The sequence below is a fragment of the Sciurus carolinensis genome, chromosome 17 (assembly GCF_902686445.1).
Source record: "Sciurus carolinensis chromosome 17, mSciCar1.2, whole genome shotgun sequence".
NCBI classification, from domain to species: Eukaryota; Metazoa; Chordata; class Mammalia; order Rodentia; family Sciuridae; genus Sciurus; species Sciurus carolinensis.
The window spans coordinates 24,028,785-24,046,761 of record NC_062229.1 but is presented as its reverse complement, the minus strand read 5'-3'; the positions used below and the strand labels follow the sequence as shown (position 1 = coordinate 24,046,761).

Below are 17,977 nucleotides of genomic sequence, written 5' to 3'. Positions count from 1 at the left end.
TGGCTAAGCGCTTACCTAGCACTTGTAAGGTAATGGGTTTGATGCTAGCACCACATAAAATAAAGGCATTCTGCCCATCTACAACTACAAAAAGTTTAAAAACATGTAATAGGCTTATTATTGATATTTTTAAAATGGATTAATAAATATTTTTAAATGTCTGTTTTAGTTTTTAATATTATAAGTGCTGATAAATATAATCCATAAAAACAAAGGCATTTGGGGAGATTAATACTTTATAATAGTTATAATCTGAAGCATGCATATTTTTGTTTATGAATAAAAGTAAGTACCTCCCTCTCCCATTCTTTTTGAAAAGAAACAGAAACTACATATTGTCTGGTCCTTATTATGGTCACTTTGAATATAAGTCAGTGTAAAAGACTCCATCAAACCCAACAATTTCCAGATCTATTTCAAAGCAAACACATCCTCGATGCTTACCTCATCATTCTTCAGGGCCATGAAATAGTAGTGGATGTTTTTGTTTCGTGCATATTCCTTCACCCGAGCTTTAAACTCTTTATGATCAAGAACCTCTCCACAATATTCCAGAACAAAGGTATTCCTGCAAAGCAAAGAAAATAGTTACTTCCTGCCTAGGAGCTATATGGAAAAAATATACATCCAGGCAAAAATTATGAATTTAAAGAAATAATACAAAATGAATAAGTTTGATATTACACAAAATAAAATATATGCTTAATTATCTAGCATTCGACCAAGTTTAATTTTCTCATTCCTAATACTTTTCAATAAAAGTTGATTCTAAGAAGTTTTTATACTTTACATGTATCTTCAAAGTGCATATCCTTTCTCTAACAAGATATTAAAGTGAGTATCTGGGGGTAGTGGGAACATTCCTGAACATTCCTTAACATTGTAAAGGCCATCTACGCTAAGTCCATGGCCAATATCATTCTAAATGGTGAAAAACTGAAAGCATTCCCCCTAAAAACTGGAACAAGGCAGGGATGCCCTCTTTCCCACTTCTATTCAACATCGTCCTTGAAACCCTAGCCAGAGCAATTAGACAAACCAAAGAAATTAAAGGGATACGAATTGGAAAAGAACTCAAACTATCCCTGTTCGCTGATGACATGATTATATATTTAGAGGAACCAGGAAATTCCACCAGAAAACTTTTAGAACTCATAAGTGAATTCAGTAAAGTAGCAGGTTACAAGATCAAAGCTCATAAATCCAATACATTTTTATACATAAGTGATGAATCTTCAGAAAGAGAAATTAGGAAAACTATCCCATTCACAATAGCATTAAAAAAAAAAAAAAAAAAAAAAGTAAATATCTGGACTGGATAGAGCACTTGCCTAGCACATTTAAGGGTCTGGGTTCAACATTCCCCAGCACTACAAAAAAAAAAAAAAAAGAAAATTTAAGTTCAAGTTCAAGAATGATTTGCAATATAATGAAAACAGTGACTCGCATCTGGGAAACAGCTCTGAAGAAATTGGTAAGCACTGAAAATTAGAGGCTTTCTGTCCTAGGAAAAAAGGTCACTTAAGTATAGCAATCCTTCTGCCGTTACTCACAAAATTGTCTAATGATGTTAAAGCTCAGATTTAGGCTCTAACTGGGTGGCTGGTCTCCCTGCCTGGTGGGTAATACATAACAGGGAATTTGCATAAAACAGCTATGTAAAATGGCAGTGGAGGAGTGGTATTTGGGCACAAAGATACTCCTAAGAATAACCCAGATTCTCCATTGAATTTCATACCTAAAAACTATGAAAGAAGAGGTGCAATTGTTATTAATAAATAAATATGTAAATAAATAAACTAACTGTCCAGGACATAAAGCGGCAGCAGCAGTTTCCAGTCCTGGATTTAGCCTACAAACAGACTCAGTGTGGTTGCCTACCTCCATTATGAACAAAGTTGCAGAAATTTTACAACTACCTCCACTGAGAGTATAAAAAGTAGCAACTTTTATATAACGTGTAATCTAAAACCAATCAAAAAGTATTACATCTGGCCCTGCACTACTAGACCCTGCATGTTTTAGAACCATGAAAACATACCAAAAGTCACTGAGAAAAAGGCTGGAATAAAGACTGAGAGGTCTACGCCTCACAAACTTTTCACTCTTACAGAAGTGGAATGTTCAGAGACCTATGGCACCAATGGTCCAAATAAGTGATGACTACTAAGAATACTGAAGAAATTAATAAACTCAAAAGTTGGCGAAATTCCAAAAACTGGGCTAAGGAGTAGAAACCTCTCTTGTGAGCCAGCTAGAAGTTTAACCTCTTTGAACAAACCTGGATTTGGTATGTAAGCAGTCCTTTTATTTAGATTCAACTGTAAATATGTCACTGGAGACAAAAATATAAAATGAAACAAAACCAACAATCATAGCTGGTGTGCTGGTGCACACCTGTAATCCCAGCTATCCAGGAGGCTGAGATAGGAGGATCAGAAGTTTGAGGGCCAGTCTTAGCAATTCAGCTAGGCAAAGTAGCAGGGTGAGGCCGCTAGGAATATAGTTCAGTGACAGAACACTTGCCTAGCATGTACAAGGTCCTTTCCTCTAAGTACATTCTGAGGTCTCTCTATAGCATTTTTCAATAATTATGATTAATCTCTTTGGTATCTTCATTTACCTTATAAACTTGATTGTTCTTTTGTTGGTTATTTACCTATTTATTCTGTATTGAAGATAATAAATTTTCAGAATCAGCCTCCTTTTTTCCTCTAAACGTTCATTTTCACCAATGACTTCAACTTTTGACTCTATATAAACAAATGTTTCCACAATGCTTTGCCTCAAGTTCTGACCAAAACAGCCTGGCTGGAAACTTAACCCCTCAAAATAAACCTGCCCCAACTCTAACCAAAGAGATTTTTTTAAAATGTAAATCATTTGTATTTGTTTATAACATCTGTATTACATAATCAATATACTTAATAAAGAAAGAGTTAACCTGGACAACTGAAAAAAAAAAAAATTGAATCTTCTTAATTTAGATAAATACAGTAGTTAAAATGAGAGTAAAACTAATCACATAAAAAAGCAAACTCAAGGCCTGGGGATATAGCTCAGTTGGTAGAAAGAATGCCTTGCATGCACAAGGCCCTGCGTTCAATCCCCAGAACCACAAAAGAAAAAAAAAAAAAAGAAAAAGAAAAAGAAAAAGGAAGAAAGAAAAGAAAAAAGCAAACTCAAAAACAGGATTAAAGCTGGATACAGTGGTGCATGCCTATAATCCCAGCAATTTGGGAGGTTAAAACAGGAGGGGACACCAAATTTAAGGCTAACCTCAGCAACCTGTCAAGACCCTATCTCAAAATTCAAAATATCAATAACAATAGGCTGGGAATGTAGATCAGTGGTAGATCACCTTTGGATTCAATACCCAGTACCAAAAAACCCACATTAGATTAGAAAAATCTATAGCAGACACATATGTATCTGTACAGCAGATAATTAGGTCTTGGTAATAAAAAATTGAAATACTCATGGCTAAACCTAAAGAGTCAAATTACTATCTTGTATAACTAATTCTTAAATTTGCCTTTCTAACCCCAGAAATTTTATCAACTTGTAATTTACGTAAAATGATGACAAAATTTAAGTCTTACAATGTTCAATTCTGAAATTCTAGGACTAGTACCCTCCCTTGAGAAAAATGACACATTGCAGGTTGCCTTGAAATTGTGATAATAACTTCAAAACAGATTTGCTCAAAATCTAGAACTTCATAGGTTAAAAAATAAAATAAAATAAAATAAAATAAAATAAAATAAAATAAAATAAAAAATATTACTCTTCCCTTTTCTACTAAAAACCAAATTCTTCTACCTGTACTAGATCATTTAAAGTTCACAGATGCCATATGACATAGGTATTATACCCATTTCAGATAAGATGTAGTATGGAGAAGTTAGGTGATCTGCCTGCCCCAGGTCACAAAGCTCAATTTACAGCCTAGGATTCAAACCCCACTGGAATGACTATTAGCCCCCTTAAGTTACAAAGTTGCTCCCTTTCATTATACTAAAATATTTAGTTGTAATGACAGTACTCTCAAATCACTTAAAAAAAAAAAAAGTTTTAAATAATAGAACCTAACCACTAAATCATCAAAAGTGGAAAGTCTGAAGGGTATCCCAACACCTGTGGACCGAAAATTTTAGGCTTGATGAAGCAGTTAAGGGAAAGGTCTCCAAGTTCTTAGTAATTCAGGAAAGTAAGAAGTACCTACCCATAACTATGAAACTTCCAAAATAAGGCTAATGTAAAACAGTATCATGCAGTCCTTGAAACTGCCTAGGCAAATTAGATTCATTATAGAGAAGCTACAGCAATAACTTACACACACACCAGAAAACTATCAAACTGCCTGGCATGAAGTGACTAAATCCCATGAAAGCAGAGGAAATGATACAGAATGATTCTTGATTCTTTCTCCCAGCTGAATGGAAATCTCTTCACTGAACTCATTAAGGCCTGTTCAAGGCAACAACTCCAGCATGACAGGTAGAAGGGGACAGTAGTTGTCATTATCGCAATAAAGTTAGATGGTTAAAACTTAGGAATTAAGAGTAATGCCAGCAACTTTCTTTAAACTTCATCAAAAGATGGATAAATCTGTAATCCCAGCATTCAGACACCTCACCATTATCCCTCCAAGAGTGTACCACATTCAAATTTAGTTCATTAAAAAAAATCATAAATAAAATTCTTAAAAAGAACTCAAGAGAAATAGAATTTTAAATATTCTGGCTGTAATAAGCAGAATTATTTTAAAAGTGAAAAAGTGTCTCTGAAAACTTGCATCTGGCCTAGAGGTGGTGATTTTAAAAATGTAATGGATTGCTAGGTGGAGAGGCATCACCTGTAATCTCAGCACCTCAAGAGGCTAAGGCAGAAAGACCCCCAATTCAAGGCCAGCCCCAGAAACTTAGTGAACCTGTCTTAAAATTAAAAAAAAAAAAAACGAAAAAAAGTTAGAGAGCGCCCCAGGGCTTAATCCCTAGTATGAGAAAGAACAAAAGAACAAGGAGAGGAGAGGGGAGGGGAGGGGAAGAAAAAGGAAAATAATGGGCTACCTAGGGAAGTACTGCTTCTATGTCATTAACAATAAAGCATCCAATAATTGGATAATAAATTTTCAATGAGATGATTTTATGAGATATGTTTCAAAGAAAAAAGTAAAATCCAATTGAAAGCCAGAAATAGTGGTCCACTCCTGTAATTCCAGCTATCTCAGAGATTGAGACGGGGGATCACAAGTTTGAGGTCAGCTGGTACAACACAGCAAGACCCTGTCTCAAAAATAAATTTAAAAGGGCTGGGGATGTAGTTCAATGGAGGAGCTCCCTGCTGGGTTCAATCCCTAGTACACACCCAAAAAAAAAAAAAAAAAAGTTAAAAAAAAAAAAAATCAATTATAAAGCAAGATGCTTTGATAGTATTTGGTAGAGAAGGGAAACCTATAACATTTCTACTATCCACATTTCTTAAAATAACAAAACATGGTTTCTTTATGATTGGTTCCCCCAAAGGATAGACTGATATGAACATCATTTCTTATTTTCACAAGGAAAAAAAAAGAAGAATTTGACTTTCAAAAGATTTATGAGAATTCCTGTCAGAAAATCAAATTATTGTCTTTGTTACCTGGTTGCTCTGAATCCTCACAATAAACAGACTACACCCGCTTCTCTTCTCCCCCACTCTAATTTCTACAAGTGTGGCCATATGTTTAGAGGGCTATGAACAAATAGTTGTATCTGAGTCACTAGAAACCAGCATTTTATCCTCCCATTCTTCCTTTTATGTATTTTTAAATGTTTTCAATCATAAACATATGCAATTTGTATATATTTAACTATAAAGTAAAAGGCAGTCAACTTCCATTAAGCATACTTAAATATGCTATATGTGAGAAAATTAAGTGTTTCAAGGAAATACTGAATATGGTAGAAAATGAACTTTTCACTGTATTACATTAAAAAGTTGCATGCATTAGATGGAGGGTAATATGCATTCATTTGACAAATGTTTCTGAGTATCTACTGAGTATGCTTTAATCTTCTACACTGATATTCTCTTTTTTCTTTTTCTTTTTCTTTTTTTTTGCAGTGCTGGGAATTGAACACAGGACCTTACACATGCTAGGCAAGTGCTCTATCACTGCATCACATCCCCAGCCCTACAATGATATTCTTCCAATACTCTGTTCAACTCTTATCCCAATTTGGTTTTATGTACAACAATACATTTTGTCCCAACTCCTTTTCATTCAATATTATGGGGGCCTACAACAAGTAATGGTCTGGAATTAAAGGAAACATAGCTATCCAACAAGAAAAGGACCTGCTTAGTCCAAATGTCCCCAGTGACAAAATGCTCTCCTTGGATATATAGACAGAAGGACTTTTTTGTTACTGTTTTCCTAGAAATCAATTTTAAAAAACCAAAAAGGTATCTACCAAATGGTCATTCTGCACAACGATCATTATATAACCTTAGTGCAATAGAAAAATTATCTTCCTACAAAACTTCTAAGTTCAACAACCCAAAAATGAAGTAAAAGGTGATCAAAACAGAACTTACGAAGGAAGATCTTTGGCAGCTCTTAAGCCCCAGCCTTTCTTTTCTGTAAGTATGACTTCCACATCTGCGTGCTGTTTTCTCTGAAACCGTCTATTGGAACAGTAATCCCCATTTGGGCATCTAGAAGAACTGAAATAAAAAACAGGTGAAAATTATTTTTTTTCCCCAGTACTAATAGGAATTAAACCCAGGAGCACTCTACCACTGAACTATATTCTCAGCCCTTTTTATTTTGAGATCGGATCTCATTAAGTCATCCAGGCTGGCCACGAATTTGTAATTTTTCTGCATCATCCTCCCAAATTGCCAGAATTATAGGTATGCACTACCACACTTGATGCAAAATTACAAACTTCTTTCAACAGTAACAGAACCCAAACATTTTTTCTAGAATGTGTTATATAACTACATATCTACATCTTTATGGCATAATCATCACATATGTGATTAACCCCCAAGTAAGCCTTCCTCAATAGTTCTTCCCATCACAAAGGTATTCCTTAGAATTGAGTGTCTAAATTGTTATTTAAATAAGTACTTTCACAATCCACTTTTGTCATTTGGTCACCATGAAAAAGTACAGAATATACTTCTAGGCTGCATGGAAGTTTGCAGGTCACTGGCAACTATACACAGCTAACTTATTTTCTTTAAGTGCACTTTTCCTTACATTCTACTCCAGTCACTATTAATTTGGTCTTTCCAATGCAACTAACTATTTGATCCACATTTGAGTGAAACCAAGACATTATTAAACAGCCTTGTTCAGAGTAAATGCAATATAATAGGCACGGCTCTTCTCCAATGCATCCTGGAGTAAAAATAAAACCAAACATTCACTAAAATCTTAATGTCCCCAAAGCAGCATATATAAAGGCTTTTGAAAATTAAGATTATAATACAGGGCTGGGGATGTAGCTCAGTGGTACAGTGCTTGCCTAGAATGCACAAGGCACTGGATTCAATCCTTAGTATTGGGGGGGGGGGGTTATAATATAAATTGCCATTTGTAATATATCATTATTTATTGCCAAACTCCCAGTAAATCTTAATTTTATAGATACTGAAAGGATGGAGGATTTACTTTAGAGGCAGTAAAGCAAAGCTTTTAGGAGAGCAGAATTAAAGCAGAATCTCTATTAATACATAGAATATGGGTAGATAACAGACAGCTAAAGACACAACTGTCCCTGCCTCTGTGCAGAAATAAAAAACAAGGTCAACTTGGGGAAAAGGGAATAAAACAGCTAAAGGTAACTGACCAGAAAGGTAGCCAGAGAATGGAAAGGCAAGTCAATGATATACTATGAAGGACTATGAAAACAAAGCTAAATTTGAACCTAATCTTAAAGACAACAGAAGTACTACAAGTTTGAGCATGGGAATAACATGAAGAAATTCTGTACTTTGTATCTGTTTAGCAGTTGGCAGGAAAACCCCCGAAGAAACCAGAAACTAGAACAGCAATATCAATTTAGAAGAGCTAATCCTGTCTCCTCCTCTTACTGTCATGTCTACTTTTAGTTTGAATGAAGGTGTACCAAAACTGCTTTCTCGTTTTAACTTTTGTGAAGTATGTCTATTTTGCCCTATAATATGAACAAAAATAAAAACTGAGTTTCTGGAGGGAAACCTTCATTAACATTAAAACTAAGGTACCTAGACTATAAACCTCCCTATTACTCTTTCCATACTGAAAATAAGGATATACAATTTTTCATTTATCAGATTGGTTTAAAAAAAAAAAAAAATTAAGCTTTTCTTTCTTGAGGTACTGTGATTCACACTCCAGGCTTCATGCACACTAGGCAAGTGCTCTACCACTGAGCAACATCTCTAGCCCCTATTAAATATTTTAACATAAATATTTTTTACTGTTTATAAGAATAATGCAAAGCAAATGTCTCCTAGTATATTAGTAATTATAGGTTAGCTATGAATAGAAAATATAGGGAAAGGGAAAATTTAGATAGGTCTGTATGTATAGCTCTCATTAGCAAATTCAATAAAAATACATGTAAGGGGCTGTAGTTATAGCTCAATGGTGGAGTGCTTGCCTGGCATGTGTGAGGCACTGGGTTTGATTCTCAGCACCACATAAAAATAAATATATGTGTCCACCTACAACTAAAAAAAATTTTTTTAAATACATGTAAGATTTTATTTCTATACATAAAGAGATAAACATCTGCCTATGTCAGCATGGGCATTAAAGTTTTTCTAGGAAGACTACAAAGGGAAAGAAAGACATTTAACTTTATGTATTTCTGAAACACTAGGATTTTATCTCATTATTAGTGAAAGCTAAAAAATACCAACATTCACCACCCAGTACACAAACATTACAAGAGAAAAAAGGGTAATGAATGTAAATTAGTATTAGCATATTTAGCATTAGTAAGAGGACTATTTTGTAGAGAATGTGCCACATACTATAATCTAATACAAAATGTAGGGAAGATTTGTCTCTATTAAAACTTTCTATTATACATTGGAGATTTTATTGTTTATATTCATCTATTGATAGGAAAAAAGTCAAACTTTATTCCTCACTGAATAAAATATTTTTAATATTTACAGACATTTAATAAAAAAGTTGAGTAAAAGCAAAGCATTTTAATTTACTTACCATTCAATCATGAGGAGACGATTAAGACAATCTTCCCCACATGCTATTTCACCTTGAGCTCTTTCATCTTTAGAAAGAGGTGTACACTCACACTGCATTCGCTTAATATCCCGATGGGATTTATTCTTCTTTCTATTGGTTAAAATTTCATAAAATTTGGTTAAATAAATCTGAAGATGATATAATAATCAAATATGTGCTAAATCTCATTAGTTTCACACTTAATGATTTCTGTAAGTCAATCATTCAAAAGAAAGAAAACATCTAGTCACCAGTACCTAAAAGACCAAAACTCTTAAGAACTGTGTTGCAAAAAAAAAAAACAAAAAAAAACAACAAAAAAAAAACATGACAGAGAGGACAGAATGAGTTCAAGTCTATCATTTTGGAACTCACCCTTAATTTCCCAGTCCAAATCAGTTAAGTCCCAGATTTGGAACAATTTCAAATGTTAAAATTATATTTGGAAAAATCATGAGTTCCAAATAATAATATAGGTAGTTAATTAAAATTTAAGGGGCTGGGGATATAGCTCAGCTGGTAGAGCGCTTGCCTTGCAAGAACAAGGCCCTGAGTTCGATCCCCAGTAACGCAAAAAAAAAAAAAAAATTTAAGAACCAAATTTCATGGGTTGAATAAATGATAGTTAAAATAAAAGGATAAGTTGTCTTTTGGATTTTGTTTGTTTTGCAGTACTAGGGATTGAAACCAGGATCCTGCATAAACTAGCAAGTGCTCTATCATTGAGTTATATGCCCACCCCTAAGAGTTTTTAATTAAGAGTTCTGAGGCTAGATGCAGTGGTGCATGCCTGTAATCCCAGCAACTTGGGAGGCTGAGGGCAGGAGGATCTCAAGTTTGAGGTCAGCCTCAGCAACTTAGTGACACCCTCTCTCAAAATAAAAAGTTTTAAAAAGGGATGAAGATGTAACTCAGTGGGAGAGGGCCTCTGGGTTCAATCTCCAGTACTCCATATTAAAAAAAAAAAAAAATTAAGATTTAGTAGTTTAACTCAACCAAATCTTTTAAGAGAACCCTTTAGTACTATCACATCTGTATACATCTGTTTAAAAGAAAACTATGATTTTTTTTTTAATGAAGTATGATTATAGAAAAATAAATTAAGGCCAGGTGTGGTGGTGCATGTCTGCTGTTCCAGCTACTTGGAAGGATAACTTGAGCACAGGAGTTCAGGGCCAGTCTGGGCAACACAACAAGACTACATCTCAAAAACTTAAAAAAGGTAAATAATTTAAAAAAAAAAAAAAAAAAATCAGATAAAGATTTCAGAGGCAGTTTTCTCAATGTAGCAGCAAACTTATTTCAAAGGAGAAAAAAAAATACAAATTTGATTGTTTAAATTTGGTTATTGCCAAATTTAACCTCTTAAGAATATAGAGCAAATGACAAAATAAAGCAATTGACAAAAACTCTGTTGTAATCTAGTTCCAGCTTTATAAAGTACCCAAAGATACTTCATCATGCACATTTTGGGAAAATAAAAAAAAAATCTAACATTGCCACTTTTTTCTCTTCTAAGATCAGATTATTTTGCTGGGGTTTTATTTAATATCCTGTCACAATTTCACTTTTAAAAGGAATTAAAGAAAAATTGAGCTAGCCTAAATTATACCTTTAGATCCAAAGAAATAATGAGAGAAATAAATTAGACATTCCCTTTCTAATGGGGAAAGGTATCTGTATTAGTAAATCCAAGTAGTTCTGTAAAAGTACTTTTATAGATTTTTAAAATTTATATTTTATTACATACTCTACTTAGTCTAAGTTGTTGAAAACTTTTTTTTTTTTTTTTTTTTTTTTTTTTTTAGCAAAAAAGAAACAAATTTGTCAGACAAGTATTAATTAGGCTCACCTTTCTGTTAAATAAACATTTTCTTCAATAAGATCAAAGTAGCAAGGCATCTTCCCCTGCTTGGCACACTCCTTCCATCGCTGTGGGTCCCTGAAGTCATCCATGACACAGGAAGGTCCAATCAGCTCTGAGCCTAGAGGCACTGATGTCTCTCCCTGCTCCACCTCCAATCTAACTTTCTTTCTGTCCTGAAGCTCACCATCACTTTCAGAATCACTCTCCAATTCCTGCCTCCGCTTTTTAGGAGGCCCTCTATCTTTGATATCATTTTTTTCCAAGTTTTTTGAAAAATCTTTCCTTTCATTCACAGATAAAGAGTCCTTAAGTGAATTGCTGCTTATTTCAGGTGCTTGCACTGACCCCTTGTCCTTCTGAAGAGACAAAAGGTATTTATTGGACTGGCTTAAAAAGTGGGATCCACCCCGTTGATCCCAACTGTCGTCCTCTTCACGGTCATCTGTTAGGGAATCTGGTACCTGCCCTTGAATTCGATCATAAGCAACCCCAGTTCCAGGAGATCTACCTGCTGATCTCGGATCCCAGTAGCCATTGCCTTGCCAGTAACCACGGGTCCCACCACACTGTTCTGTACTTTGCTGATACCTGTGTGTACCACAGGCTCCATAGCTGCTATCAGGCTGCTGATAAGTGGTAGTAGGTTTTTCTGGTTGAGAGAAGTCCCACCCTAGGTTTCTGAACTCTTCTGATGAATGTAAGCCATCCATACGGGAGATCTCACAAGAGGAAGAAAAATTCAACTCTGTTTTCCCCAGTCTACTGTCTGGCCTGGTAGGGAAAGTAGTCTGTTGCCAAGACTTATTTGGGATATCTTCAAAATCATCAGAAGAATAAACAGGCAGATCTTCTTGTTGCCTAGATGTTTTGGCTTTTACTGCTTCTTCTAAATTTGTGCGACCTAGAGGGTCAGATTTCACATCGGCATGACTTGTACTATCAACACCATCACTCTGAGGATGAGCAATTTCAGGAAGGTGATTATCTACTTGTTTTCTGCTGGACTGTGTAAAAGAGATTTCGAGATTCTTCTCTATTCCTTTATGAAGGAAGAACTTCTCAGTTTGAGGACAGCCTTTACTTGCTATACTCTCAAATTTTTCCTCATATGAATGTCTCCTTGACTCCATTCTCTCATCTTCCCAGTGGTCAGAATAATGTTTGTAACTTTGACTGCTTCGAGAAGAACAAGGACTTGTTTCTTCCATAGGCAAAGTAGAATTCTTTGGCACAACCACAACAGACTGGAGACGGTTTCTTGGAATACTGCTATCATCAGAATCTGTATCTTCTGAATCACTTTCATCACTAGAACCTTCAGAAGAACCAGAATAATCTTCATGGACAGTAGACACAATTTCTGGGGCATGACCACTACTGTCACACTTTAAGGAATAAGTTACACCATCACTGTCTTCCATGGTTAAATTCAAATCGCAAGATGAAAATACAACTTCAGAGTCATCAGAAGTATGTGCATGTCCTCTTTCACCTTCTTCTAAAGAGAATTCTCGTCTCTCTCTTCGATCAAGTAGTAAGGAATTCCCTTCTTCTTGAGTTTCTTGCAAACACTTCCCAGATAAACCATTATTATGCCTGTTTTCCCAGGAAGCAAATCCCTTTCCTGAATCAGGAAGGCCACTACCTACATCTTCTGTTTCTTTTCCTGCATGCTTTAAAAATTCTGTGTTTTTTCTACTCTTCAGTACTGCATCAAGACCTGGAGATGTGTTCTCACCACACTGCAAGAGAGTTAAACTGTCCACTTTTATTCCTAGTGGAAGACTCTGAAGAGATGAAGCAATACCTGAACTCCCTATAGGTTCACATAAATCGTCAAAATGATTAATAGAAGCTGAACTAGTGCTACCAACACTCTGCTTATATTCTTCACATGCAAATTTTGAGTGATCTGACAGATTTCTATTATCACATATAACTGTTTTTGATTCCAAATGCACATTCTTAAAGCTATTTGAAGAAATCTTCATAACTGAAGATTCAATATTTTCAGCTTCAGAATAACACAAAGAAGGGTTACTCTCATTTGTGGTAGAATATCTATCTGAATCTTTGGTTTTGCAGCAAGAAACTCTCATATCAATTGGTTCTTTAACTGTTTTAGAATAATCTGTAGTCATAACTGGCAAAGACATGAGTTTATCATGGTGTGGTGACACCAGAGGTTCTGTTTCTCTAAGAGGACTTTTTGACTTACTATGTTGCATGCAAGTATCATCCAAGTCTTTTTCCTTGCATTTACTAATATTCTGAAATCCATTTGATGAAAACAAGCATGCTTTGACCAAAGGGGATACCTCTGATCCAGTCACACTATCATCAGAAGTCATCAAAATAGCATCAGTTTTAGAAGTGCAAAATGTTGCCGCATCAGATTCTGCCCCAGGAGATCCATTTATATTTAATTCAATGGGACAAAAACTTCTTAACTGATCATTCTTCACTTTAGATAAAGAGTCCAATTCTTTAATACTATCATGGCTATCATGTCCTATAAATTCAGACTTAAAAATAGGTGATTCATCTAGCTTTTTAAAAGCAGGTGAATCATTTAATCGATTTGATGGAGATGGACACCCAGTCTTTTCTCTTTCAGAAATTTTACTAATAGTTCTTAATTCACTACCTTTTGAACAAGGAGTATGTAAACTAAAAGTATGAGATTGTTTGCTTTCTTCATTTAATTCTGTACAACAGAAAGAATTTTTAAATTTATCAGACTTGGGTATAGGTTTTGAAAGGGCAGATTTATAACGGGAAGCACTATAATCGTGCTTGGAATATGATGAACCCCGCCGGAACCCCAATTCACTGGGGGGAGAACAACATCTTTTTATTGCTTCACTTTCTGAAGTCCTTTTGGATTCTCTTTCTAATTTTGAAGAATACTTTCCTCTTCTCTCAATCTCTGCATAAGAGGTCTCAGTTTTGCAGTCCCGATCAGATTTAGAATAGGATGATGATGTCCTTAGGTCTCTGTAAGAGGAGGAATGAGATGACGTGCGCCTTGAGTATGACTTCTTATACTCATCTTCAGAGTCAGAACTCTCTCGTGCCCGGTTATCTATATATGGCCGAGAATAGCGTGTCCTCTCTCGATATGGGGAACTCCTATGGTAGCGGCGTTCAGAGTCATAATAATGAGATCGTTCTGACCGGGAATAGGATAAACTAGTTCTAGAGCCTCTTTCAGATCTAGAACGAGATCTGCTCCGCCTTCGCTCTCTTTCTGATCTACATCGGGAAGATATATACCGAGTATCTCTTTCAAGTTTTGAGTAGCTAAAATATTTATCATCTCTTTCTGTTTTAGATCGTGAAGATTTCCCTAACTCCTCACTTTTCGAAGGTGCTGAGCTCTTTTTTAAATCTCTTTCCTTTTCAATGCTTGCTGAAAATTTTAAATCATGGGATCTTTGACTTGAGGAAGTCCGTACAGAATCTTCATCAGATTCTGAACCAAGAAATGCGCCTTCAAATTGTGAAGATTTCTTCTTAGAACCTGGCTTTTTAACACTCAGACTAATCTTAGAACTATCTGGAATTTCTTCTTCCTTCCCAATATGGGAATCTTCTTTTTGTGAGGGAATATCTGCTTGTTCATTCAAATTTTGAGTTATGTGTTCTTCTGAACTATTAGATACAGTGTCCTGCTTAGTATCCACTTCCAAAGATTCTGGTACAATTGTAACTGGTGGTTCTTTCAGAGCTCTAACTGCTACATCTACTGGTAAGGATACTGGTGCTGTCACTGGAACTGTTACTGGTGTGTGTGGCAAGGCCACTGGCTCTATTATTGGTGCTGGTTGTGAGGGTGTTGTGGCTTGGGGAGGTGGAGGCGGTGGAGGTGGAGATGAAGGTGGTGAGTCTACAGTTGATTCTGCTATGACTGCTGGTAAATGTACTGTGGGAGGAGATGGAGATGCTACAGTTGTAGTAGTATTCAGCGATGGCCTGGATGTTACATGAAGCAGGTGTTTCTTAAAATGAATTTTGCCCAATTCCACTCTTGATTTTGGTGGGGAAGATTCTTCCGTAGCAGACAATGTATCTCCAATGTCCATTTTACTTTTAGGAGTTGAATCTACTTGAAGAGGTGTAGCTGGGGAATTTGGAGTATCATTTTGCTTTTCATTGCCAAGTGCAGTGAGAAACCTATTCTGCAAAGTTTTTTTTTGTAAGGCTGAAGCTGAATGACACCTTCTGTCGTCCCTGTTCCTCCAAATTAACTTTTGTCTTGGTGCCTTTGGGCAAAAATCGACTAGAAGCAACACCTTTGAACATTGGTCCTTTGATGAAACCTGGTTTTTGCACATTTTCAATTTTTGCCTATAAATGAAAAAACAAACAATTATCAACAAACTGCACTTACTTTTAAATGGCTAGCACCGCAGTTTAAATGTTTATCAATCATAGACTCTTTATTTATAATTATTTTTGGTACTAGGCATTGAACCCAAGGGCACTTTACCACTTAACAAGCCCTTGTCTTGTTGAGGGTCTTGCTAAATTGCCAAGGCTGGCCTTGAACTCCTGATCCTTCTGCTTCAGCCTCCCAAGTCACTAGGATTATAGGTATGCATCACACCTGGCAATCAGAGAATTTTTAAAAAACAAAAAATAAAAAACGAAGTAGAGTGAATTTCACTATGATACAGATGGGGGGGCGGACAGTACCAGTGATTGAACCCAGGGACACTGAACCACTGAGCCACATTCCCAGCTCTTTTTATTTTATTTATTTATTTGGGTGCTGGGGCTCGAACCCAGGGCCTTGTGCTTACAAGGCAAGCACTCTACTGACTGCACTATCTCCCCAGCCCCTTATTTTTTATTTTGAGACAAGGTCTTGCTAAGTTGCTTAGGGCATCACTAAAGTTGCTAAGGCTGGCTTTGAACTTGTGATCCTCTTGCCTTAGCCTCCCTAGTAGCTGGGATTGCAGACATGTGCTACCATACTTGGCTGATAGATTATTTTTAAAACTTGTAATCATGGAAATTTTCAAACATATTCAAATGTATAGAGAACAGTGTAATAAACCACTAAGAACCCCCTCCCAGTTTTAATAATTACACACATTTTTTTTTCCATTCTTGTTTCCTCTTACATAAAGAATTTCAACAAATTTTATAACCATTTTTCAGGTAACATCTTTCCACAAGAATTTTTTAAAGCCTGCTATGTATTTAAAGGACAAACACACAAAGGGCAGTAGTACTCAAAACAGTTTGTTCTTGTGTTATATCTGAAAAGAGAATAGAGAAGAGCAATAAAATCAATGGTCTGACATCACACAGATTCAGTTAGGAGTGTGGTGAAAAGACAGACTTATAATCAATCCACCCTTTAGGGAATGTTGATTCAATAGCTCTAAAGTAAAGCAAGAAAGTCTGGGGCATTTTTGCTATTGTGGGGCCAGGTGGGTGCAGGGGGATAGGGTAGACAATAAGCACCAAAGGTAATTCTGATGAACTTTCCAAGTTTGGGAAATAACCAGTACAGAGCAACTTCCCACCTCATTCATTTTATAGATGAGGTAAAAAGAACCAGGTCTTCTACCTTCCTGGAAATCACTCTGCTTTGACACACATGCTCATGCCACTTTATAGTATGGTAATGCTGTATGAGCAACAATGTATACCAAATAAGATTACTCCCTTCATTATCTGCCAAACCACTAAAGGAAATGGTTTGACTTAGAAGTTAAAGGTACAACTTACATTGTAGAAAGAACATCAGAAAAGTCTACGGCAACAAACTCAAGTCTAAATTAATGATGGGGTGCTTGCCATCTGTAAAAGTTTCCTAATTGACGTTCTTTAATCAACTTTGGCTATTTAAGAAAATAATTTTCCCCTTCAACATGGTGAAATATGAAATCAGTATTCAAAAGTATATAGTAACCATTCTATTGGGAAAGTAAGAGTTTCCACATATTATCATAGAGCAGTGGTTTTCAAATCCTTTTAAGAAGCAGAATTCACTTTTCAAATTAAATCTTACATTAAAGCTCAACACAAAAACACAAAGCTGTCTCTAGCGTTTTCAGCCTCCTCTATCTTTCCTAAAGCTCTTGAAACTCTAGTTTAGAACCCGTTTTCTTGTGTTACATTCTTCACTATGATAACTATAGCCTAGTCCTTCTCCCCAAGCCCAAAAAAAGTAAAGAAAGAAAAAAAATCACTTCATTTCATTCAAAATGAAAGCTAAAACTTTAAATGTTTTCAACTTTTATCCAATCTCTAAACTGACTTAGAAGTCAATCCCATAATCACTGAACTACTTAAATTATACGTACCTCATTTTCTTCTTCTCTGTTTCCATTCAGCCAAGAAAATATGCGAAAAAAAGAAAGAAAGAAATATAAATACATAAAAGTGACTGAAAGTTGTTTTTATTAAAACAGTACACTTGGTACCTACAGATATACTCTACATAGACTGCCCATTCCTTCATCACCTCAGTCACATTTAGTTTGACAAATATTCATTCAAGATAGTACTAGGCACTGTGCTATTTAAAGATGAATAAAGTGGAATCCCTGCCATTAAGAAGTTTAAGTTACAAAATGTAATTGTATTTCAGAAATAATTCCAACATAATGCAGCAAATACAAGGATAGATGTATGTAAAGTGTAGCAGCAAAAAGCAAAATAAGCCGCTTAGTTTAGTGGAGGATAGGAATTCAAAGAATCTTTCCTTAAAAAGAGATTAGTTTATGAGGAACATATTTGTGGAGACATTTCAAGCAGAAAGAGATCTCAGGCAAAGGTGTGGAGACTGAAACATACACTGTGTATAAAAAAACTAAAAACATTTCAGTATTACCTAAGATTTTAGCACAGAAAGAAATCAA

At 35.5% G+C, this 17,977-nt stretch overlaps 1 protein-coding gene across 1 annotated transcript in view; it reads right to left on the bottom strand.

The window, feature by feature from the left end:
* Positions 1-17,977, bottom strand: part of Setd2 (SET domain containing 2, histone lysine methyltransferase) — a 119,131-nt gene that overhangs the window by 64,464 nt on the left and 36,690 nt on the right. Inside the window, 6 exon segments of the mRNA XM_047532334.1 lie at positions 445-568; positions 6,583-6,711; positions 9,212-9,343; positions 11,085-15,295; positions 15,297-15,449; positions 17,420-17,435. Of these exon segments, the coding sequence (XP_047388290.1) occupies positions 445-568; positions 6,583-6,711; positions 9,212-9,343; positions 11,085-15,295; positions 15,297-15,449; positions 17,420-17,435 (4,765 nt within the window).